General features: G+C 42.2%; 1 protein-coding gene and 1 long non-coding RNA gene across 2 annotated transcripts; both read right to left on the reverse strand.

The window, feature by feature from the left end:
- Positions 1 to 6,571: 6,571 nt before the first annotated feature.
- Positions 6,572 to 15,596, reverse strand: C5H14orf180 (chromosome 5 C14orf180 homolog). The gene is made up of 4 exons (XM_039552604.1): positions 15,371 to 15,596; positions 12,924 to 13,050; positions 11,154 to 11,180; positions 6,572 to 8,406 (listed from the first exon to the last, which is right to left on the reverse strand). The coding sequence occupies exons 1-4, from the start codon at positions 15,455 to 15,457 to the stop codon at positions 8,207 to 8,209; spliced, it is 441 nt and encodes a 146-aa protein (XP_039408538.1). The 5' UTR covers positions 15,458 to 15,596; the 3' UTR covers positions 6,572 to 8,206.
- Positions 15,597 to 16,732: 1,136 nt separating this feature from the next.
- On the reverse strand, positions 16,733 to 24,956 carry LOC109146354. The gene is made up of 3 exons (XR_002048337.2): positions 24,735 to 24,956; positions 17,672 to 17,772; positions 16,733 to 16,834 (listed from the first exon to the last, which is right to left on the reverse strand). It is a non-coding gene; the product is annotated as an uncharacterized LOC109146354 (long non-coding RNA).
- Between the last annotated feature and the right edge of the window lie 1,263 nt (positions 24,957 to 26,219).

Raw genomic sequence — 26,219 nt, forward strand, 5'->3', positions numbered from 1 at the left:
ATAACCAGTGATGAATGACTGAGCATACAGACCTTGTCATGAAGGCATTCTGTGTGTACAATGTACACAGGTAGGTGCCAGAAATAGTTCCACTGCTCTTCTGTGATGTGGATATAGGCTCTTCTCTTAACAGGCAGCTTAGGCTGGAGTAGTTGTTAGGATGCCTTAAATTTCTACACTTCCTTTTACTTACTTAGCATTAGGACTCGTGCAATGACAATGGTTGTGATACCCAGAGGTACATCTGATGTGAGCAGAGTAGGAAAGCACCGGCCAGTGCACAACCTCCCAAAGGCTGAGATGAGTTTCTGATGCAGGTTTGCGGGTGTTTTAATTCCTCCCCTATATCTGAGTAATGTCCTACTGTTAGCCTAAATTAATCCAGTTAGGAACAGAGTCAGATTTCCCTTCAAGGCCTTCACTTCCCAGTATGGAACACTGTTGATTTAACCGATGTAGTGTTCAGGATGGAAGCAGAGTTGCAAGGAAGAGGAGCTCACACTTTACAGTCATGTTGCACATAAACTTGGTATTGGGTGTTTGTAGGTTTTGTCATCTCCCTTCTCCAAAGCCTTCACAAACATATTGCAGGTAAAATAATTTTTGCCATTTAAATTTTAACTTTAACAAAAATCCAGACTGTAATTTATACTGGAAAGACTGACACTATTTTGTGAACAACTAATCTGAATTATGAGAAAACTTTTGTTTTTTCTTCTATACCAATGGCCCAAGTATCCTTGAGCAAATGAGAATCCTGGCTGTGTTCAGATCCTAAATTTTTGCCTCAGACCATTTCCTTTGTTGATGGAAATATCCCACTTTTATCTCTTGGAATGTTTGCTTTGGAGACCACAAATGTCCTTTCCTTTTGGTTGGCCAGTCTGGGAGGAGAGGAAGGTTTCACCTGCTGTGACAAAATGCTCATGTAACTTCATAAGCACAGAAATTGTTTTAGAACTATTTCTGTTCATGACAATAATGCCTTGAAGTATATGTTTCTATTTTTGTCCTCCATAAGAAGGAGGAAAACTATCTTGAGTTATATTTTAGTACTCACAGATACACACCTAAATGATTTTTTTTTAATGGGTTTTTTTAATGGCAAAATTCAACTCAGTGATTTATGAAGTTAAGAACTGCATAGAAGACAGCACTTTGATGCTCTCCTGATGAAGAAGGGAGCTGCACTCTCTCAGAAAACTTAACATTTGATTCTCAGAGGTTAGAATAAAATGTACTCAATATATAGGAAGTGCTGCTTATTTCAGTGCAGGCACTTAATGAACAGTGTCTTTCCAATCTGTTGTTGGGGAGAGTATTAACATAGCCATGCTTTCTCTTTAGTTTTTTTGTTCATGCCAAAGAGTGTAATTGAACTGCTATTGCAAACATAGATTAATGTGAATGTATTCATCTGACTGCTTAAAGTTCTCTACCTCTCATAGCTACTATAACTGCTTGAACTGTTATTGCACACAGTAGAGAAAAAAGCCTGAATCCATGTGGGAGCCTAAATCCCATTTCCATAGACAGCTAAAGGATTTAGGATTTAATGCTTATTAGCTGCCTGTAAGATCCTCATTGCTGAAAAATGGGCATAAGTACCCGAGAAGTGCTGTGTGAATAGCCCTTTGCACTGGTCGAGTAATTATTTCATTTTGGTTTGGGATATTTTAATTTATTTTTTTCTCACCAAAATAAAAAGCCAACAACCGCAATTTGTTAGACATGAAAGGTTATCCTTCATCCCCCTCAAATCCTCCTGCTGGAGCTCTTCTATTTGGCTCAAAATTCCTAAATAACAATGATTTAGCGTGGTGGCTCTGGTGTTTATCAAGGAGATAAACTACTTGGAAGCAAGAGCTGCTCACTGAAATAGCTGAAATTATTTGTATATGGTGGAAACCCAATGTGAGAAGGTTTTGTTCCCCCTTTCCACTCGACTGTGTTGTAAAGTGAGGGTTGAGACAACCTGCTAGGAGGTAAGAATGATGATTTGTAAGTGCTGTTGATATCCTGGATGATTTCTCACACAAGGGAGTAAACAGTCCTGAGACTAAACTGTTCTTCATCTCCTTCTTATTTTCCCCTTGTTTCCCCCTAGATTTGGGCAAGTTTGACTAGTGTGTGTACAGGCTCTGAAGAGTATTTATGAATGTGAGGAAAATTGCAGTCTCTGTCGCAAATTTTGTCCAAAATTAAGAAAAGCAGTCAAGGATTTTCCCTGTTCTCATTCAGCCTCTCTGGATCGTGACATTGAACCCTTCCCTTTACATAAGCCAGGCCTGATTTAGATGATGTGTTGCTCTGGGAGGTTTCCAAGGCTGGTGCCAGCAGTCTCTCCAGGAACCTGGTGGAGTTAGACAAGTACTATGTTAAACCATAGATTTTAAGGCAGGGAAATGTTTGAAAACTGTCATGGTATCCCACATAACACAGTCCAGAACTCCTCACACCATCTGTCCTGCAGCAGAGAGAATTATTTTTCTCTGTTAATGGTGAAGTCCAAGAGTTTGTGGCTGAAACACAGCACATCTTCCTGCAACACGCTGGATCTGGATTGCATCAGTTAATCCATTCCCCTTTCTAGGCTGCTGCAACATTTTTAACCCTGGTTGTTGAAGCAGGGTCCGGCATTTGACTTCATAAGGTGCTGGCAGTCTCCTTATTAAACCAGTCTTTGAGAGCAGCAGGCAGTTCCTTTTCTCAGTGATGCTGAGCTCTGTACTGAACAGCATCCTTCCAGGGGGGGACCACTGCATCGGGGTCCACAGCCAGGGCAGACTGGTGGTATCAGAGCAATTCTGGTCAAACACTCTCTGATTAAAGCAGCCCAAGCTACACAACTGAGAAATCAATCTATTGTGATCTGAAATACACCCCCAAGAGGTTTTTGAGGGTTTATAAACAAAACAAAGCAACAATAACAAAAAAAACCAACAGTTGCACTGAATCTCCTCTCTCTGGATACTTTCATCTTCAAAAACATTCCTACAAACTTCAGAGAGATTTTATTTCTATCAGGCTCATTGGGCCTTATTTCTCACATCTCTTCCTGCCAGAGACAAGGACAGCTGAGGTATGCAGGACAGTGGCGTCAATCTGAACAGAAATAGATAATGAGGAGTTAGTGCATTTCCTGTGAGGGATTTCAGCCTTCAGGCTGTGATATGTGATATGACTGACACCAATTTCAGCCTTTGCTTGGCCTGCTCACCCCCTACCTGCTCATGTGGCCTCGCAAACTGCAGAGCATCCTCTTGAGGCATGTGCTGACCTAAAGCCAGCTTCTGGAGAGAGCCACCTGTGCCAGCTGTGCAGGTATCTGGTGCAAAGGTGCTGACATTGCCACCAGATTTGGAGGAAAGCAGATCCAGATATCCTACGCTGGCCCTTTGTCCAGTGCAGCTCGTGACTTGCACGGGGAAGGACTGTTCCCAAATCTCTGTAGACTTGGTGTTTGTGAATGTAGCTCATAGTTTTAAAAGGTTTAGTGTTTTTGTGTGGTACTATTGCAAAGATCTGAATCAGACCTTTCTTGCTTGTAAGTCAGTGCAGAGCCTGAAAGCATTTCAGCCTCTCTGAAATATGTGTCCTCTGATGTATGGATTCATGAGCTACTGTCTCTTGTATCCACCTGGGAAAAGCTTTATAAGAGTCTAGATTAGCTACCTTTTTTTTTTTTTTATGCTGCTAAAGAGGTTCCTGCAATGGGTATTTGGGGAGAAAAATGAACACTTTTTCCTATTTTTTTTAACCACTGAAAGCAGTTGAAGAGCAGATCCCTCACCAGTGTATATAGATTATCCTGTGAGCAGCCACACTAGTCCACACAAGCTGAGGGTAGAGCCTGGCCTGTCTTGAATATTATCTCTGTTGATTTGTATAGTCTTTTGCAGTGTAATGACTGCTGATTTGGAGCTTTAATTGCATGGGTTTGACAAAACCAGAAAGAGAATGAGGTTTATCATTGTTTTGATACAGTCTCAAAAGGGAAGCTTTTTACTAGCATTTTAATACAGCCCTTTGTAAACAGCCAGCAGCGAAAAACGCTGAGTCCAATCCACCTGCTAGTGGAGTCACTGAGTTTCCTCTGGCTTTAGTAGGAGCTGGGCTGGGTTCAGTGTACGTGGTACACTCCAGCATTACTGATAATGAGTTAATGTGTTTTATATATTGATGCTTTTTGCTGAACAGTGCATCGGCTTTTTATGATTTGGTGAAATATAAAAATAAATTATTTGCAAAGTCAATATTTCTGTGCTTGTTCTTTGAAGGTGAGTTTAAATTGTTACAATGTAGGCTAAAAAAAGTTCTCAAAGTCAGTGGTAACATCTTTGTACTCATTCCTCAGCATCTCCATGCCACGATTTATATAGTCAAGGGTATGCCCAACCATCCTAAGCTGCCTGAGCCCTTTTGATACCATCTTCCAGCAGTTCACCCTAATGCCATTGGAGACAAGAAGAAAATGGTCCTGTGTCAACATGCAGCTGAAAGACAGTTTGGTACCAAATGTAAGCGGGGACCACAGGCTGCATGGACAGGCTAATTTTCTAAATGCCAGCTGCTTAATTTTCTTCATGTAGCTTTCTCTTCAGAGGTGGGCCTAAAGGTTCCCAACAGCTATCTTGGAGCAAGGAGTTAATAAGAAACAAGTCCACACTATTATCTTAGAAGTTCCTGAGTTATTCCTTGAGGGCAGCTGGCAACATCCTTTTTATAGTCACAAGCTGCCAGCTCTTCTTCTTGCTTCTAAGTGGCAAAAGGCAGAAATGACAATTACAATTGCTGCTGTGGGCTCATTTCTAGACTGTCGGGGTTGGAGAGATGAAGGGAAGGAGGGGGACTCGAGGCAGTCTTTGGGACTGCTTTTTACTGCTGCTAATGCTGAGTGCATCAAAAGGTTAATGTAAAAACATCCAGTGTCATCTCACTATGTCCTTTTCTATCTCCTCTAATCATATGGGTATGGATACGCCTGCTGCTGCAATCAGGTGCTCTTGATGTGCCTGAAGAGGGTGTTGGCAGCCGCCCTCCATCCGTTCACACTGCAGGAATGTACTGAACGCTGTCAAAACAACACACCCCTCTGCTGTGGTCTGCTTATTTCTGTTGTGTGTTACTTACATACTCACTGCATTAGGGATTTTAAGCAGCACTTCTACCTTTAGGGACTGCCATTAGTCCTTTGTCATGCACAGACCTGCTACTGTCCCCTGGCCCTTTGTCTCCTGCCACCCAAGATGCTGCTACTGGGAATCCCTCCTACCAACTGTCTGCTTCAAGGGTCCTGGGCTACATCACTCCCTCTTTCAGTCCTTTATATCTAAAACATGGCCATTTCCAAGCTGGGTTAAATAATTGCCCAGAGCTGGTTGGCTGCAGCATTTTAGACTTCTGAAGCAATTCACCCAGCTGGCACCAGCATGAATTCAGGTGGGCATCTCCACTGTTTGCAATAAATGATGTAATCCCTCTTCTTTTTACCTCTATTGAGAAATTCTCAGGAGTTGCACTGAAGGGAAATATCACCCAGCATGGCTAGCAAGGGGATTATTATCCGACACAGATGACTTTTTGCACCTTTAGAGATCTGAACTCACAAAGGTGTCACACCCAGAAAAACACCTTTGAACAAGGATAAGGATAAATTACATCCAGCTCACAGCAGTGAGGATAAAGCTGTGATGGCTAAAGAATGAAAGGGCAGAGAGGGAAAAGGGGTTATGTGCATTTAAGCAGGATGCATGAATGGAAAAAGAGCTTCAGAAGGAAATAAAACAGGTAAGTCCACAGTGAAGTTGTACAGCAGTAAAGAAATGCAGGCCCAGGAGCTGGAATTTTTTCTCCTATTCCTGGTCATGTTATTGACCTACTTCATTCACTCCCACATGCAATGGCTTTCTTAGCTTCAGTTTCTTCACCTAAAAGATTCCACCACTGTGCCAGGAAGAGGTTTTAGCTTTTATTTATTTCAAACCTTCTGGCTTCAAGGCAAATTTAATTTGGCTTTCTGCAGCCTGCCAAGAATCTGACTGACCACAGTAAACAATCCTGACCCAGGAGACCTTGTAAAGCCGTGGTGAGACCTCAGCAGTGGTCTCAAGATAACTCAAGTGCTGCCTTTTCCCATGCCCAAAACAGTCCCAAACAGAGGCAACACAAAAGCCAAGAATAGCTGTTCCTCTGCTAAATATCCCTGACAGCCCAGATGCGATAGCAGTTCTCACTCACACCAATAAATTGGGCCCCAACAAGAGGAACGTGGACATTTTCCACTTAAAAGAGGCTCAGTGGAAAGGTGGTCCTGTGTCCATCTCCTGGGGAGCTGGGCAGGAAGGTGAGCACACATATGGTCTCCACACCACCTCCAGATTTTCCCTCCTAAGTCCTAAGACGAGTCAGTCCAGAGCCAAAAAGGAACACCACTGATTTGCCAAAGAGTTTCAACACGGACATTAAAAAAATCATAAACATTAAAAGATGCAGACAGAACTTGCAATGACCCCCTTGCCCCATGCAGGTACCAACCTAAAAATCTTTTCCCCAGAGATTCACCAGAACACAGGTTTAAAACCTTTCTCCTTTATTACCTAAACAGCAGGGCTGAGACAGTGGTGAGGGGAGGGAAGCAGTGGTGGGACTTACCCTCTGAGCCGGGGTACCTGGGTGGTTTGCACCCAGACCCCTGAGCCAAACACTGCTCCTGCAGCACCCTCTGCTTCCCAGACCAGCTTGAGTCAAATGCAACACCTGTGGCTTTGACAGCTTAGGAGGGGCATGAGAGTCACCACTGAATGCACTTTTTTCTGTCTTGGGCTGCAATTTTTCTGGCTTGTTCTGTCCCCTCTTCTCCTGAGAGAAGCTTGCATGTTGTGCTTCAGTTTATCCTCTCCTGGTTAAAGTCCGTGGGCTGCTTGGGAGAAGGCTGCTGGGGCAGATGTATGGCCCTCTTTTTAAAAAATAACTAAAAATAAAGCACCATTTTTTCTTTTTGATGGTTTCAATGGCAGGGGAATTCAAGCCAAGGTCTTGCAGACATCTCTTCATCTTCTCTGCAGTGGTTTTTTACCCCCTTTTTTCCCCTTTTACTTCAGCTCTTACAGGTTCTGATGTCAATCTTATCATACAAAATAACCCCAAGCACACATCAGGTGCTGCCTGAGCAGAATCTAAGGTCTAAAAAGATGAATTTGCTGGTTCTTTGAAGCTCATGAACTTGGAGTCATTTGTTCTCCTCTCAGATACCCAGAACGCCGTTTCACATGATCTCCATTAAAAGGATTGCTTTCAGAGAAATGTGTAGCATGGTGAGACAATAGAGTGATAAAGGAACTATGCACCTCACACCTTCACAAGCAGTCCATATTGCCATGATATAAGGCCTTGAACACCCAGGCATAACACCTCTGTCTGAATACAAGCACTATCATAAATCTTGTATGTCAGCCTGTGGGGTTTATGGGCTGAATCAAACCCAGAGGACTAAACTACTGATTTGATGATTAACCTGGGTTTCAGTGCTATTATTTATTATGTTAGGCAAATAAACTATTTTCTGTTTAAATGAGTTTCTGTGTTCTTTTTCACACCTGGGAGTCAAGGGAAGCATTAAGAAACAGCTTTTGCCCATGGAGGAAAAAAATGCATGAAGGGAAAGCCATTTGCTGGGATTTTACTAATAATCATTTTAGGTGTATAAATATAGCAGCTTGCCAAGCCTTTGGCCACCAGAGCAGTGTCTGTGCAATAGCTCAGCTTTATTTTAACCTTTGCAGAGTAATTCTTAGGAGACTTGAGGAGAAAGGTGGTTTGATATCTAAAGCCTTGACCTGAGGCTCACAAGGCTCTTTCTTCAGAGCTTGCTGCTGCCTGCACAGATCAATGTATTTCCCTCTCTGCTTTTGCTCCTCATATCAGCAGCTTATAAACTCTGGGGAACAAAACCCAGATACCTGTTTGCTGTTCAGGGTGATGGAGCATGAGTTTGGTGGGACCTCAAGGCATTAGTATGAATGTTCATTGATGTGAAAAAAAACCAACAAAAGGAAAAGGAGAACAAGTGTTTGCTGGATGGTGCACAGCGGGCAGGATTTTCTTGCTCTTTGAGGTGGAAGCTCATGTGTTCCTTGCATGTGGCTGCAGTAGACTGGGAGTTTTGCAGTGATGTTTCTTAGCAGTGTCAGGCTGGAGGACACTTCTACTGCCTCATAAACCAAGTCCAGCATCTCTGAGCAACGTGTCTTACATGAAGGAAGAAGATAACAAGTCGGGATTGAAATTCCTCCAGGACTTTGACATCTTGCTTCATAGTGGTGTAGTAGAGACTCACAGCAAGGATCAGCACTGCACAAAACGAGAGCCACAGGAGCACAGGCAATCCAGATGATGACCTGTCATCTGCTGAACGGTGATGAGGAGAAGAAGAAAGCAGCATTATTTTAGTGCCATCTTAAACACTTCCCAAATTTGATCCCCTGCTGATGCCTTTGTTCCAGTTTTCTGGGAACAGCAGGGTACACAGGGCTCTGGTGGTGAGCACTTCCGTAGGCATCAGTTAAGTGATAGTGAGTCCCACCTCCTGATGGAGGCTGGTGAGTATAAAAGATATCATCTAATGGAGCATTAAAAGAGTTTAATTATATACAATAAGAACTGGTTTAGCATAGCTAATGCATGATCTCAGCTTCCCCTCCAGCAATTATTTTTTATACCTTTACACTAAATGTTAAGTTGAATACTAGGAGAATATGAAGCTACTGGGTCTAATTATTAGTGTTCACAAATGCTCTGTAAAAGAGAGAAGCTGGAGATTTCTGTCCTTTTCCCTGGTAACTCAGCATGTTTGGGACTCCTGCTAACTATGGAAAGAACCCAAACATGGCTCCATTAACCAAGAGGCATGTTCAGAAAGCTCTGGCAGTTTTAAGCACTCTCTGAGTGCTCTGTGTGCTAATTACACCAGAACATCCTCTGCACTTGCTCTTCAGCAGAAGGATAATGTAAACATTTTTCTTGCCTTCAAAATGTTTTTCAAATATGTTTAAAGTGCCACAGGTCAGGCACAGCACACATGTGGAAATCAGAGGGCTGCCTTCAGCTTGCTGACAGCTGTGTCCCAGTCCTTGCCTGTGTGTATCCATCCCTGGGCCTTGGGGATCCAGTTTGATTCAGGTCTGGCTGCTCTGTCTGACTGCATGGCCATTGCACAGTCGGTACTATTTCATAAAGCACTTAGAGTATTAAACATGCCGTATAAAGCCAAATTCATGCCTGAATAAAACCCATAGTGTGCAGCTATTTTCCTGCCATATGCACATAATCAATAAAGAGATAAAAATGTGGAGTGTATTATTATGGGTAAAGGGCCAACATTAGCTGTAACATATTTAAATTAGCTTCCATTCTGAGCCCTGGAATACACACCAGTCAATTAAACTGTCACACAGATGTACAGAGAGGAAGGTAAAAGTCATAAAACCAAGCCAGAAACACATAATAATGTATCAAAAAGTGTATGGGGAAAAGGTAAAATGTTAATAGGCAGTCATTTTATAGCTAACCAGAAACCAAATCAATGTCCCATAATAGATCTGAGTGAATTATTTGCAGCAAGTAATTTATTCATTTGAATTTAGCCCTTCTTTCTGTTTGCAAATTATCCATGTGCAGATTTCAGATTTTATAAATTTGTTTATTTGGCATTATTCTATGAATGGTCGATATGAAGGTGTTTAGCCAGGGAATTGCTCACCACTTTCTGGTTTTGCAGAGATTTGTGAGTTGGGAGTTGGTATTTCCTTTGTGAGATTTCCCACACCACAGGCTACAGCTCTTGACTGGGTGCCCACCTGCCTTTCCCAGCACGGGGCTCGGCTGATGAGCACACATGGGAGCAGGGAAACCTTCCTGTGGAAGCTGAACAGCTTTCCACATCAACCCTTTTATATGAAGCTCTTTTAACCTGTTTCCATCTTGAAAAAGTTACTTTCCACATGAAATTTCGTGGTGATCTCAAATTTCAAACTGGGCTTTCCTTATATCCTCTCATTTAGGAAATATGTTCAATCCATGAACAGAAAAAAAATAAAGTGAAAGAGTAATTCCGCCTGCAAAATGGTGATGAGCTATGCTCACAAGAGCTTCAACCCATCACTACAGTTATGTGCTGAAATTCAAATTTGCTTTTTTAGATTACAATTATAAGTTTAATGCTTAAATTTGTTAGTTAAATTACTTGTTGGAAGAGCACACACAGCCACAGACATGCCCAGTCTCATTACAACTCATCTGAGAAAAGCACTGGACCTGGATACAGGAGATTTTGTTTCAGTTCCTGACTTGGATACACATTTCCACTGCCCCTTGAAGAATATTTGATCTTTGCTTTTCCACCAGGCCCTTTTCTGGGTATAGTACCTTGTTTCTAGCCCTAGCTGATGCTTCCATTGTCATGAGCATACAGCCCCTCTTCCTGGACAATAGCAATAGCTGAGAGATATGGGGACATCTGCCTGGGAGGCTCTTTGGCCTCCCAAAACTATAGGTGTGTATATGTACATGTATTTATGTACCCCTCTCCCTTCACTGCACTGCCTACAGAAGGGCCTGGATGTTGACCAGGGCCTCTAGAAATGATCACCATCATCAGAATATCCACATCCAGACATTTTCTTGGGGGTGTCTGAGGCTGCCGGGCCTCGGACAAAAACCAGAAAAAACCAATTATTTTTATTATTTCTATCCTGCTGTCAGCATATAAATGAATTGTCTCTTCCCCTCACACAAAACTCAGCAGGGAGAACTATTGTTTTGCTTAGGGTGCTTTCCCTGCATATCTTACTGAGAAACCTGTACCTATTCTATTGCCATAAAATATATTAATTATATGTAAATTAAAAATAGCTTCAGGGATTTAATTTTTGTTTCCACTATTTGTCTTACTAGACATCTTGTTTAAAATTGCACCAGACCTCATCAGCACCTTGTGCTGCTTATGCTGACAAGAAAACGCAGCAACCACTGACTGCCCAAAGTGCTGTGTATATGGAGGGTATGTTTGCACAGTGCATCCCACCAGCTGCGAAAGCAAACTCAGGTTAATGCTATGGATGGCTCACAGTTTTAATGTGAAAAATTCAACTTACCCACTACGTAGTCACAGCAGGAAATGACTAGAAAACAGAATGAAAATATTCTTACACGCCTGGAAATGCCTCCTGGCAGAGGGTGAAAAAGAAAAGCCAAAACCAAGCAACGTGTCTGAAATTGCCTGTCATCTTGGAGGTGCTGGGCAACCTCTTACACCACTTTTGGCTCTGGATGAGGACCTACCCACTCCATGCAAACATGCAGATGCAGGTGCACTTCAGGAAAGTGGGGAAAAGTTATTGTGTGGGAGAATTCAGAGGCAGGATTGCTTCTGTTGTAGGGAGGTCAGGAAACAGCTCCTGCTAAAATCCCTCCTATTCCACATAATTCCTAGAAAGGAAGGGATTTAGACCAACAGGCTGAGAGAATGAAAGTTAAGAAAGCACTGTCAGACTAACTTTCATCAACAACATCCTGGAAATGAATCTGCTTGGCAGCCAGGGCCCAGACACAATCCAGTATAAAAAGTCCATAGAATGGAAAAAATTCAGTGGTGCCAGAAACCTTTATTTTACCAGCCTTAATGATAATAATATTGTGTGGACAAACAGCAAATAATCTAAATCACAGTCTGTTTGCAACACAGAATACTAATTATGGGTTGGAACATTTCTTATGTCTCCATGGAAAAGAGTCAGTGTCTCCTCCATCCTTGCAGCTCCCTGCACATGTTCCAGCACAGCTTTGCTGAAGTCAGAGCCAGTGGGAGACCAACCTGGTCCCCCTGGACTGGACTGACTGCAGGATTCCCAGCGCTGATGTGGGGCATGGATTCTGGCAGAGAGCTGGTGGAGTTATTAACTCCCACTAAAATCCTGCTCTTGAACAGTCAGATGAACTTTGAGGAATTTAAGGCTGACTCACTGAGCCTTTCCAGGAGTTCAGTTTTGGTGGGAAAGCCCAGGCCATGTCAACAAGCTTATCAAGAAACAGCTTCCCCCTCCTGCATCAGGAGGCATCCCAAACAATGTATTGCCAAACAAATGAGAGTTCTGTTTATAAACACATCAGCAGATGCCAAGCCTTATTTTCAGAAGCTGGAGCAGTCCAAACAGGTGGCTGACATAGAAATTTTACCATTCTGCTGCCTGTGTTTTGACCAACTGACAAAACAAACCCATACAATTTTAGCTTTCTAACAATAAATACAATTTTCTTGGTTGGATGAGTTTGGGAAAGTCAGAAGATAACACCAATTCTTATTTGGTACTGCATATAGCACATGCAGAAGTGCAAACTGGATCCTTGTGCCAGAGCTCTGCGGAAGGTCGCTTCCAGTTCCCTGACCAGCAACATTTTAGCTCACGAATGAAAAGGCCAGAGGTTTTGTTAGCTGTGTCAGTCCTTGGGTGCCTTCGTTGGCACAGGTTATTACATCCTGGCTGCTAGGCTCAGACCTGTGCTATTGTGTTCTGTGGCATCCTAGTTACCCACAGTGACATAATGATGTTTAAATTTGGTCAGAGTGGAAAGATTGTTCTGGGGAAGCCCTGGGGCTCAGCCAGGCCCATGGTCTACAATGATCCCTGTGGGGGTTGACTCGGGAGGTCACTGTGACCATAGCTGAGGGTGAGGCAGGGCAGGCAGGCAGGCAAATGGACCAGATGCAGTTCTGCAGAGCACAGAGCAAGTATCATCCATTCTCTGCTCCATGCTAAGCTGAAAATCACAAATCACATTATCAGAGGAGGAAGCTGATGTAGACAGACAGAGTGAATGTTAAAAGCTAGAAAGGTCATGCCAAAATTCTTAATCCTTCAGCATACCATGTTCAATGACTTCTTCAGGCTCACGAAATCGAACCCTTCTCTCTGCTCTCCGCTTTTCTCCCACAGCTTGGTCCACAGGTGGCCTTTTCCTCAGTATGGAAGGAGGATAGCTACTGTCATCTGTCTAAAGAGTTCATCAAAACACTAAACATGTGGCCATTCAAACAGGGGTAAGGTATCTGGGTGAAGTTCTGATCTTTTGTGGATATGTTACCGTGTCCCTCAAAGGACATGATGTGTAACATATCTGCTCGGACATAGTCAGACCACTGTAATATTCACAGCAAGACAATGGGGGTATTCCTACATTGCCATAGACCTGCAGTACTCTAAATCTGTATTCTCAAGGAAAAGGTTAGTTAAAGTAATGGACAGCAAAATGTTCAAAAAGGATTTCTCTAAATTGTAGCAAACATTTGCTGAAGGTGGCTGCTCAACAGCCTTGGGCTATTCTTAGAAGAACATAAATGTGATATGAAAGATATGAACTATATCATTTGGAGCACCTTGAAATGTTCTAAGCTGAGCAATTCCATTCAGAATGCAGTGTTGCCATTTCAATAACTGGGACTATGTAGCTGACTTGGGTTTGGACACTCCTGATGGGTACAAGAAGGCAATTTATTTGCGCTTCGATATCACAGTTACGCTGTTGCTCTGGTTTTTGCTTGGAAACCACATTTAGTGTTTGACAACAGAATCATAATGCTGTGGATTCTTTGAAATTACAAGAAACAGAGCTGCAATAACAGTAATAAGCTACTGTTCTGCACAGCAATGCTCCCACAGTCAACTGCCCAAAGTGAATCCAAAGCATCTTGGTTCAGAGACCACCCACTGTCCTCTGGAAGTAGAGAGCAGATGGCAATTTTTCTACTTTTCAAAGATCTAAGTGAGGGGCATAGATTCTTCACATTTTATTTTTAAGATTGAGTTAATCTTCTCCCTTTCCATCTCTTTCCAGCCCTTTCCATCTCTTCCCTCCGTTCCTTTGCTAAATAAAGGTATTATTTCTTCTGGTCACTGTCCCTGCTCCCTTTCCCCCCCATTGTTGTTTCCCCACTCTATGATTGCCTGCTGTTTAATCCATATTTTTCTCCTTGTTTTGATCTTTCTACTCCTCAGTTATCTACCTTTGTCCTTTTTTAGACCCAAATACCCTTGCTTCGCCTTTTCTTTTTGGATGTTTTCCCCACACTCACCACTTCACACGCCCACTCCTTGGACTGCAAAAGCAGGATTAGGTCCCATTAACTACAGTCTGGGCGTATCAGACCCCAAAATAAAGGGAATAAATAGGTTTTCTTATGCATCACATTCTGGATAACCTCAGAAAGACATATTACATAGCCAGCAGGAACTGCCATGCGGTTAGGAATGTCTTCAGCTTTGATTCCTTCTCCTCAGAGATTCATGGAACCAATCTCATCACTGATAAGGACTCTTTGTCTGATCTTTGGGTCATAGCACCTCTGTCTCATGGCTGTGGACAGTGTGTGTTGGAGTTCTATGTTTTCCATTCAGCAGCTCAGAAGCTGGAAGCCCCATTCAAGGTATGGGAAACTTGGATTTAATTTCATTTTAACTCCAAAGAAACACAAAGCTACATCTCTTATATACCTGCCCTCATCATCACAGTTATGGTGCACACATGGGAGCAGGGAATCTCAGTCTCTGCCACTGAAGCTGTCTTGTTTGGCCTTGAATAATTAAATATTCATTGAGCTAAAGGAAGAAAGAATGACTTTACAGCCTGGTGTTTGGGTGCTCCCTTGGGGGTGGCAGAAGTCTGCTCCTATCCTTGCTCCAATGAATACTTAATATGTAATACTTAAATATTCATTGGAGTGGTCACTGGGAACAGGGTCTCTCATCTGCCAGGTGAGTACCCCAATCACTCTGTGACAGTCGCACAGACACACACACTTACTCACATAATGAATATTTGATTATTCTGTGTAAAATGAAACAGGTTTAGGGAGACACAGCCTAGCTCAAGCTAGGGGTGGTTATAGCTATGAGGGCTTCTCCTGTGGCACAACCAAGGAAACTGAACCTTATATTTGAAGAGATTTATAACTCCAAGTGCAGCTGTTGTCCATATGAGCTTTTCCAAACACTTAGCAGTGACATCACATCAGAAGAGAAAAACATTAAACAGCTAGCTGGCTAGATAGCACCTAGCCAAGGAAGACTTTAAAAAGGAAGTAATTTTACAATATTTACTAGACTTTAATAACTTATGGAAATCAAAGCTGCACAGTGTCAGAACAAACGAAGCACTGTGCCCTCAGACAAAAACCTGGTGTTAACATACTGTGACAAGAGCTGGAAACCTACCAAAATGATAGCTGGGAAATTGTATGACCCGAAAAACAACCCATTTATAACAAGCTCCGGACACTGGACACAGGGACTCCATCACTCATCAGAAGATTACTTACCGGCAGCTCCTTGGTGCTATGATCAGAAAGTGAGGCTGGACATATTTGGGACATGTACTCTGGATGCCAACATGAAGCCTCCCACATGAAGCTTTGGATGGAAAGTCTCTTGCCCAGGAAAATGAGAAGGACCAGGGAAAAGAGTCCAGAGACCCCTCTGCAGTGGGGATGGAGCTGGCAGCGGCACTGCGCAGACGGGAGCGGCAAGGGAGGACAAGGGAGGGGAAAGAAGAGGTTCCGCCCTTCATACCAGGGCTGGCGTGGGAAGGATGACGCTACGTGAGATGTACTCAGGAGCCAAAAATAGCACATAGTGATAATACTGATTGTGCAGCTGGAAGCAGGGTTTTTCTGGCAGCAGGAGAGGGCCTCAATGGAGCAAGTCACAGACAAACACCTACATATTTATTTTGCGTGAATGCGAAGTTGAGGATGGTTTTTTTTAATAACAATTGCTTCATTTCTGTGGTTATGTTGGTTTCCTTTCCAGAATCCATTCCCAATCACAAAAATCTTGCAAGTGGGATTGCTTTTAATCCTTCATCCATTCAAAATATGTGGGTAAAGCCATCAGAAAATTATATAAATATAGTGGGATGACAGATATCTCCCTCCAGAACAGTTACGGCCTCACTTTATATGTTTTACAAATTAAATCCATTATTGTAGTAATAAAGTAGGATTTAAACATTTGGCATTTCTAGTGATATTATAATAAGATTATTGATAGAAAGAGAGGTGATTTACTGTTCAAAAGGCTTTAAAAGCCCCTTATCAAATGCTGAAGGCTCGGCATCATCAAATACACAATTTTTAGTCAGAAATACCTGCCATGACTGCTGAAATACACTGGTTTACTGTCCCTGCAAGCAAAAGCTTGTGCTTTTTTTTTTTTTTTTGGGTTCTTTTCCTGGAGCTATTTATTTTCTGTGTTGCATGTAATGTACATGATTTGGTTTTTTAGCAGGTGGTTCAATGGATTCTCCCATGGCATGCTCAGGCTGGCCCTTGTTCTGCAGTGCAGTGAGGGTTGCAAGATGCTCATACAGGCTTCACTGCTTATTTAACCTTCCTTTCAGGGATATGGGGAATGGGTGAGTAAATGGAAAGGGTTGGGGTCCTCCCCCAGAGAAAACTGAGCCAGAGCAGCAGAGGAGGCTTCTGTGGCTGATGTGGGGTCAGCAGAGCCCTCAGGACTTGCTGCCCTCCTGCAGCTCCACCTCTGCATTGGTCCTCTGTCCCCAGGCCTGCCCTTAGTCACATCAGCATCCACGTGGAGAGGAGCAGATTTTGCTAGTCTAGGGCTCTCCACTGAATGCACCATATCTAAAAGCCCCTTGGAGAGAGTTACCTTACCTTCTCTTTCCTGTGCATTGGGGTGATGGAGGGCTTTTCCTCATGCTGAAACCAGCTCACAGCTGCAGGCCTTGTGAAATGCTCCCAAAATCCCCTCTCTGCTGTGTCCTGCAAGTGTTACACAGAAGTTATTTCAGAATTTCTAGGATGGCTTTTGGTGGGGAGAAGGCATACTTCAAAATTTTGTTCCTAGTAGGTCCTAGACAGAAAGGTGACAAAACCTGTCAAACTATGGTCCCAGGCTTCTCTGGCTCCTTCTTCCTCCTATTGTAATAATCACTTGCTCCTAATTCATGTAAGAAGGAAATTACCTGCCTGTTTTGGCCAGCAAAACTGATGGAGGTGCGAAGAGGGAAGTCAAACTCTAGTCCTCATCTCACTTCGACTTTCTCCATGGGAATTGTCTCATTTTTTTTTACTAGTGTCACTCAGCAAGACACATAAGAAGGTCTTGTGCAGCCTCTTATTCCTGCAGAGCGCGGCACTGAGCTTGTCAACTTTTAGACCTGAGTGAAAAACCTTGTTCCTGTTCTTTTCACGGAACCTGGCTTTGTTGAAAGCAAGGTTTCCCAGTTTTCTAAGTATTTGGTCAAAGATATTTTGGTAATTCCTCTCTCAAAAAAAAAAAAAAAAAAAAATCAAACCTCAAAAAACCCAATGCAGAAGTTGATGGGATTTGTTGTATTCAAGAAATGGACATATGGAAACAACATTTATAACTTTTGCTGCCAGAAACCATTTCTTTTCAGTTCTTGATTCCCCTTAAATGCAAACAATTTTTTTGTTTGATTGAAAATAATTGGGCAGCTTATAAATGTTTTCATGAAAGATTGCTATCTAAATGCCAGGAATGATAATTTCATAGTGGCATTCTCATTTTTATCTCAAGATGTGCTAATTATATTGGTAGTAATGATTGTAAATGCTTGAATAATTAGTAGTTACCTGGGCACTCAAGTTCCAGTGGATAAAGATGTCAGGAGTTCAAATGTCATAACAGGGACAGCTCCATTTGTACTAAGTGCTTTTGATTGTAGTTTAACAACCTAAAATTGGATATATGTTAGGAATAAAACACAGCCTAATGCTTAAAGCAAAAGAATCCAGGAAAATAACTTTTCTAGTCTCTGAAATCACTGGTAATAAGTAATAGTTACCACAGTGGGATGATTTCTGCATTAGAAGCTGGAAGAATTTCCTTTAATAGTGCCCTTCTTTTTAAAGTAATTTTTCATCTAAGCTTTGATCCCATTTCACGCAAAATATGTCAGAAACAAAGCTGGAGAAATAATTCATAAATGAATTATTTAGCTTGTGAGTGTCACCTCTATTTCTTTCAGCTATATGTTCACAAATAGATAGTGACTTTTGTGAATGTATTCATTATTCAGATTTATTCAGTGGATAATTGCTGGGAGTAATTCTTTGTCTGTAGATTGCTTGGAAGCATTTTGCTGTGAACATTTAATAGTAAAAATCTATCCAGGCTTTCAATACAAGACAAACTGAAATTATCTATAACTACTGATGTAGTCCTTAAACACGAACAATATACTGCAATCTTAAAGAGCAACACCAACATTTTCATCAAGAAATCCACTACTTCCCTTGATACATAGGAGGGAAAGCAAAAGCATTTCAACTCTCTGTGTAGCACTGACATTGAATGGTGTACATTGTATATGCAAATAAGTTTTTACAAGAAAAGGGCTGCTTAAGTGTTTGCTCAGCAGAAAAACAGAACAAGCCCGAACAAAACATGATTGACTTCCCAGAGAATAAATATGAACAGTCCACACAAAGGAATTAACTGCACTGCCAGTATTTTTTCTGCAATACCCCAGTGGAAGATGTCTAGGAAATAAACATAACATGATAAAACTATTTTACACTCAGAGGATAGCCATGTAACCATATGAACTGTTTTTCCATTTCCTTCTGTGGGAATAAATATTTTAGACAAGCAAAGTACTCTGTAAATGATGCCTTTGTGGGGACTCGTCTGGGCTCCTTCAATTATTCTGAAACCTAGCAATTTTCTCATATCATTGAATCTGCTTTTATTGCAAATAGGGTTATAGAAATAGTCACTCATTGCAATAATGGACTTCGTTTATCTTAACTATTAACACTTCCAGTAGATTTACACACACGTATATATTCAATATTTATGGATATGCACAGTGCATATATATTAATAATGAAGTAACTTTATCTCCAACAATCTGAAAACAAAATCACGTAATACCATACAGTGTGGGGTGCAGTGGTAACTGGAAGCAGCATATCAGGATAACAGAACAGAAAAGGAATAAATAAATTAGAGGGGAGTCTTCCATATCTTCCTCAACTTCCAGAGTGTCAATTGAGCCTTTGTTCAATATTCCCCCTTTCGTGGTTCTGTGTACTCTTGATTAATAATTTAGAGATGCCCCTTTTGGAAGCAGAGCAAGTTTTGTGTTTGGCAAGAGTGATTTTCCACTAGTCAGGGAGTACATCAGGAAATAAAACAGCAAATTGCCCCACAGAGTATAATTAGCTGTTGCCTCCTTCCTTTTTCTGCCTCTGGAGAAACAGATTTACTGCCGAAAGTTGTGGGACACCCATGAGATGTCATACGGCACCATTTCGTCTCCTCAACCTTCCAGTAAAGAAAGCACGGGGTAAATCCCAGCCTCAAGACAAAAAAAGCTCTTTGAACTGCATGTTTCCATTCCACATCCAGAAGGGTCATGATTAATCTGTTGTCTGGTGGTCACTCCAAAATGAGGCATTTTTGTGGAGTTGGGGAAAAAAAGATCAACAACAAAGCATAATGGAAACAGAGCTCTGAATGGGAAGATGATCTGGTAACGCTTGGTGTCTGTAGCCAGCCAGGATGAAAACAATCAGTTTTCCTTCCTGTATATCTCTTAGCTCCTGTGATGCCCAGAGAGCTGCATATCCAGGTGTGTTTTTCCCCAAGGAAGGGCAGTTGTGGTCAGTGCAAGGTGCAGCACCAACAGTCCCTGTGGTGCTCCATGAAGGACCCACAGGATTATCCTTCTGGTGGGACCTCTTTGCCCTTTAGCTATTACTACCCAGTGCTGGAAGTTTTCATGCTCACACAGATCTGTAAGTACCCCTTGGATGCAGGTAGGCAGATCTGGGCCGTTCATCCAGGACCAGTTTTAAATTAGGGGTGGTATTACTGCATGTGGCCATCTGATCCATCACAACGGAATTCACTTCTGAAGGCAGAGCTGTGGCTTTATTTGCAGATGTAGAATCACAGAATAATTTAGGTTGGAAAAGATCTTCGAGGTCAGTGAGTCCAACCCAGCACTGCCAAGGCCACCACTAGATCATGTCCCCAAGTGCCACATCTAAACGTTTTTTAAATACCTCCAGGGGTGGTGTCTCAGCGGCTTCCCCGGGCAGTCTGTTCCACTGCTTGACAAGCCTTTTGGTGAAGAAATTTTTCCTTATATCCAATCTAACCTCCCCTGGTGCAATCTGAGGTCATTTCCTCTTGCTCTATTTCTTGTTAATTGGGAGATGAGGCCAACACCCCCCATCTACAACCTTTGTTCAGGTAGTTTTAGGGAGTGATATGGTTTGCCCTGAGCCATATTTGTTCTGGTCTAAACTGGAGCTGCTTTCTCAGCTGCTCCTTGTAAGACTTGTGCTCCAGAACCTTCCCCAGCTCCATTGCCCTTCTCTGGACTTGCTCCAGCACCTCAATGTCTTTCTTGTAGTGAGGGGCTTAAAACTGAAAACAGGATTCAAGGTGCAGCCTCACCAGTGCCGAGTACGTGGGGACCATGTAGCAGGTGGTGATCAAAGTGATGGTCATCTTCCTGGAGCTGTGGCACCAGTTTAAAATCCACAATGTGCACAGGTTTGTACTGGTTTTGAACTGGGCTCTTTTCTAATGCAAAGATAGAAGCACTGAGCAGAAGTGTTGTAGGGTTTTGCATTATAATGAGAACATCCCTGCTGCAGGGCAGAGCAATCTCTGCTCTTTTTGGACTGACTGGAAATGATTTAACTCTGTTGAGGAACCTGGTCTCAATTCATCCCTGGCATGAGTCCATTGACTTATAAAAGGCATGGATCTGTCTCCGTTTCTTAAAATTGCCTCTCTTATTCATGAGTCTTTCTGGGTAGATGTTACAAATAACCACAAAGGACTTGTGATGATATATGGTAAACACAGAGAGAATTTCTGGCTGCTGAAATGAACTTTCTAAATAGTTACAGAATGATTCCACATCCATTTCATAATTAGACTCCTGATATTGCAGCCAAGTTATTATTTGTGATTCAACATGCATTTTTTATTTTACAAATGTCCCATAGCCATTAGGTTTATTCTACCTGAGATTTTCTAATTTGTTCTGATCATCCTGTCACTGGGACCTTAAATGTAAAGCATGTATTGATTGAATAAGAGTTACCAAGTTACCAAATGCTAATATCTGCTGTTGGCTCACTGATTCTAAATCAGTCAGTCCTATTGATGTGGGATGTGGGAGATGGACAGGGCTGGAGCGAGTGAGGTCATTCTGAGTCATGCTCATTGTATTTTAGGAACAAAAAATAGTGGAACTGGAACATCTGCCTAAAGCATTTGGGCTGCTGTTGATGGCAGGGCTGCCATCAGCCATGAGATGACGGAGTAGAAACCCACTGCAAGCAGGAGGACATCTAAGCTGGTATAAAAGAGAAAAGGCATGCAAGAAAAACCCCTGAGAAACAGGGAAAGTGGAATTATCTTCAGGAGCTCTATTTTAGCAGTAATCACTCTGTGCTTGATGTTGTGTTCTTTGGGGCTTCCTGCCTGCTTTCCTAGGTGAGCATTGACCTGAGGAGAAATCCAGCTAGGCTGACCACAGGGTATAGCCTCAAAAGGGGATTAGTGGTCTTGTCTTAATCCCAGGTATCAAAAGTCTCCAACTGACTTCAGTGAGCCACCGTCTGTCCTGAAAGGATTTTAGAAACCTGGCAGCCATTAATGCCAAACTGGCCCTAAGAGGGGCAGCAAGCAGGGCTGACAGCAATGGGAAGGGAAGAAGCCAAGGGAATCACAAAGCACCTAGATACAGGCAACTACATAACATGATTTGAGGGCACTGATGTAAACGCTCTTGAGCTCCATTTGCAGTGTCACCTTGGAAGAGGATTAGATTAGATTAAGGACATGAAAGAAGAACAGAAAAATGGAGAAAAAAAGCAGATTGAAGTGTAACAAAAGCCCAAAGGAGTAAAAAAAAGCATGAATTGGAAAGCATTTGGATGACGATATTGGACGATAAAAATTATAAAAAGAAAGTGGCAAATCCCTCTGTCATTGGGAGATGCTTTATATTAATGTTAAGTCTATTAATGATGACCTTTGTTTTTCTAATTAGTATTAGTCTCTCTCCTCCACCTCTCCAAGCCCTGGAGACTGGTGATTTCAGAGAAAAACAAGCAGGTTTAACAAAAAAGTAATTAGTACTAAATCCAAAACTGGCTGAGTGCTTCTGGAGCTTATATTCAATTTCATCTCAATTTAAGATGAGGTAAAGAAAATAAGCAAGGGAAAATTCAGGCAGAACATCAAAGTACCCTTGTTGGCATTAGGCTACACAGATAAGTCAGGTTGAAAGCCAGTCATGTTTTGCAGAGGCAAGCTGAATATTTAAGTTGTGCTTTCATTCCAAAGCAGAGCATCCTTTGGCATTCCTTCAAGAGAGTTGGAGGGTCCTGCTCACAACTAGACAATTTGTTTTACAATGAGGTAGCTGAGAGCAGGATGTGCTTTTAGAATAGAGTAGGAAACCAGGGTCTGGCTCTGACCCCTGGCAGGTTTGAAACAGAACCTTCAAGTGCAATGCCCCTAGGATGCACCTTCTTATTAGCTACCTTCTAACATCTTAGCTCTCTCTCTTTCTCCCCCATTCTTTCCTTCGTTCTTATCAGAAATTTGGTCCGGGACCAGGAAACCTCTCAGCTTAAATTAATATGATGGTCAGAATCATCTCTGCTTCAACAAATGCATTTTTTTTCTGATGTGGAGCTTTTTCATTGGCATATTTTTCATCGTCTCAAATGTATGAGCCCTTCAATCAGTCTCCTCAATGAAACAATGGAAATTATTTTGCCTTTTCTTTTAAAGCCAGAGAAATGCAAAGGCAAGGAATAAAGCTTCATGGGACAGAGAGCTGTGGAGATGCTGAAATAGTGTCTGAGGGGAGGTGCATGGAAGTTGAGCTCTTGGTCTATTATGTGATTCTGACTACATGGCTGTTCCCTGACAAAGACAAAAATTTTGGGTACACAGAGCTAGTTCAGTGTCTTGCATTCTCTCTTTCATGCATTGAACCCACTCTAGCAAGCATTTCTGGGAGACGTTTTGAGACTGGAGTGTTCCTATACTTCCTACCTATTGTTAGGTTTCTCCCGACATATTGGAAATCTGGAAAATATTAGATCCTTTAGGGAGCATACTGGGCCAAAAGGCTCTTTGCTCTAAAGTGAAGATGATGGAAAAGTGACACCACCACTCCTCCTTCCCAGAAGTGGTCTCCTGCCTCTGTGACACTTATGAGGCTGTAGACCTGAAACACCTTTTCCTGACACTCCCGCTTCTGGCAAGCTTTGTTACTTGCTGTGTGGATAATGCCAGAACTGGGAAATAGTGTCAGCTTCTTCAGTGGTATATTTGACAACCCAGGCCAAAAGGTTATTAGCAAGGGATGCTCCAGGAGCCACCACTCTGTCATGTTTTCGAGAGGATCCGGTGTGAGCCAGCATCAGTGTCAGAGATGTAGACTAAGAAGTGCTAAGTTTATCAAAGCTGGTGGGTTTGCTCTCTTCTGTGCTCCCCGTTGTCATTTCAGAAAGGACACCTTCAGCTCCTTTGCCTTTACCAAATACAAATCAAATAACTGCTAGGCAGCAAAATGACACTGCTTCCTTTCTTTTTTTTTTTTTAAGTTTTTTTTTTCCTGGGAATATGAAATATAAATAAAAAATACAGAGGAGGAAAGAGAGAATTTGGAGAATTTGGAGCAGGTGGCATTGGTAGCTGTCACCTTTACTTCTCAGTTCAGAGTTCAAATTTGGGGCAGCATTTGGTGGAAACGGGCTGGCACTGGAGAGGAGAAGTTAGTGCTCCGTGTACCAAACACCTCTCAGAACTCCAAGCCGTCTACTTATCTCTTTTACAAAACCAAGCCTGAAGATGTCTTGGGGATGAATTCTCCCAAATCTTGGGCACTACCCCAGTTCATGCAGTGCTAGTTCTGGCCTTCCTATCTGAAATCTTTACTTTATTTGCTCCCCAAAAAGTAAAGTAGCTGCTCCAGGATGAAGATATAGAACTTTGTAAATTCAGGTATTTGTCAAAATCTTTTATTGCAAAACATTCCTGTCTAAATCATGACCTATTCACTCTAGGTGTTTTATCTGAGCAAAATAGAGTTTAATTCCTGGGTTTGGGAATGTCATTAGGAAGGGAACATGGAGCTTTCTTGATCCACACCATGTTAAGCAGATCAGACCTTCTTTCTGAGGGTAAAATGGGTTGTTTGGGATTTGAAATGTTGTTAATCTTGTTTTCAACATTCATGAAAAAATGGGCTTTAGGGGAACCAATTATCATATTGCTCTTATACTGATTCAATTCTAAAAAGTCTGATGAGGTAGTTTATTGCAGCTCCTAATAAGGGTTACTATTATTCATGAATATCATGCTCAAATTCATCAGTCTTGTTTAAGACCGGAGCTGTACAAGAGCTGCAGATACTGGCAAAGAGACTGTTCCCACTCTGCAGTCTGTATAAACAGAAGGAGCAATGACACTTTACACCAAAAAAACGATTTGGCCCACAGCTTTCAGAGAGGCTGAATATAGAACATAAGGGAAAAGAAGCCAAGAAGCTGCAGTGTTTTGACAGAAACAGGTTAAGCAGTTTAATGACAGAGGCTCTCTCCACACTGGCCTGTGTAGCCAAGAACACACAACCTTTTTTAGACATACCTGTTGGTCATGATGAAGAACGTAGGCAGCCTCTCACACTGGCATGTCTGGATTGGGAGGCCTGCTCAGAAAAATCCCTCATCAGAGGAGCAGCTGTCTTCTTCCCCAGCGCAAATTCCTTTAAAGCTGTCAAAGATGCTGTAATCAGACTAGGTCATCAAAACCGGTCCTCCTGAGGACTGGAAATAAGATCCAGAGATGAGCATTCAGCTACATGGGCAAGGTCTAAAACACTAAAGTTTCCATTGAAATTAAATGAAGACACTGTAATTGCTGTGAAAGAAAAGAGAAGCAATCACTGGGAGAGCCCGAAAGCTTTCAAAGCACCTCCTGAAACGATGCTTGCTGGAAAGGAGGGATCCATGTACTGAATAACAGAATCTGATAACACAGCACAGCTTTGACAGGGAAACCAACTTCGATAACTACTGGAGCATTTGACTCTGTGGCTCTGGGAGAGGCAAATTTAATTGAGATTTCACCACACAGCTGAGTAGTTTTATTACCAGGTTAAATGAAAAAGGTTAAAAAAGTAATAAAAATGGATTCTTTGCATTCTTAATTTCAAAACACGGAGCTGTGGTCAATATGCTTAATAATTTGTAAGTAGAGTGAAAAAAAGCACAAATAGCCATGGTGACCATGGAGAGGGGACTGCTATGAACTTGTACCCTTCCCTTGCAATTCTGCTTGCATTAGCAGTTTTGCTGTTTCCATAAGGTAAGGTAAAGCAAATGAACTGAGTTCCTCTCTGGTCCAATGTTTACTGCTGTTACTAGAGTTACATCTGGGGTAAATTTGGCTTGGATTTGGCTAAACCCTGTCTTGGATAAAATGAAAGAGTATTAGTGTATTTGATTTTAGCTGTATTTACTGTAAATTGTTTATAGTGTCTCTGATTTTAAGGGGTTGATCCCTGCCTGAGGAACAGTATCAGAGTATACAGATCAAAACTTGTCCTTAGTGCTTCTCCAATGCTCTGTCATTACACCAGATATTGGTTGCCAGCACTTTCCTACTTTTAAATTAAAAAAACCCAATCGCCATCATACGTGATGTGAATGTTCACATAACTAGAGAAAAAATGGGAAATAACCTCTCTTCTAGTAGGAATAGCTGGGGGAAATCACTGACTGAGCTACTCATGGTAAGGCAGGCAGTGCCCTGGCTGCTGTGGTGGGCACAGGAGAGGGGATGGGAAGCTGCCTAAGTTGAAGTAATTAACAGGAGGAATCCCTGGAGGAGGGGAGAAGGAAAATGGAGGTAATACGCTCCACTAAGCTTGTGAAAAAAGATAGTTGGAGGAGAGGTTGCTGAAGCACAGGAGAGGTGGAGGTGTGTCATGGAGGCATGAGGATCTCTGAAATGGGGAGACCCTGGAAGAGCAAGGCATGGGGAAAGCTGGTGCAGACAAGAAGCAGGCAGCAGTCCCAGGAGGTGGATTGTGAGTGATATCGAGGGGTCTATTTCCCATTTCTGATTGCT

Source organism: Corvus cornix, chromosome 5 (genome assembly GCF_000738735.6).
Source record: "Corvus cornix cornix isolate S_Up_H32 chromosome 5, ASM73873v5, whole genome shotgun sequence".
Lineage (NCBI taxonomy): Eukaryota > Metazoa > Chordata > Aves > Passeriformes > Corvidae > Corvus > Corvus cornix.

Bases quoted from the DNA above. Each gene is read 5' to 3' on its own strand.
- C5H14orf180 (XM_039552604.1), bottom strand. From the start codon at position 15,457: ATGTGGGAGGCTTCATGTTGGCATCCAGAGTACATGTCCCAAATATGT. The intron at 13,051-15,370 runs GTAAGTAATCTT...TGAACTCTTTAG, and splicing joins ATAGCACCAAGGAGCTGCCG to ACAGATGACAGTAGCTATCC. The intron at 11,181-12,923 runs GTATGCTGAAGG...TCTGTTTTCTAG, and splicing joins TGAAGAAGTCATTGAACATG to TCATTTCCTGCTGTGACTAC.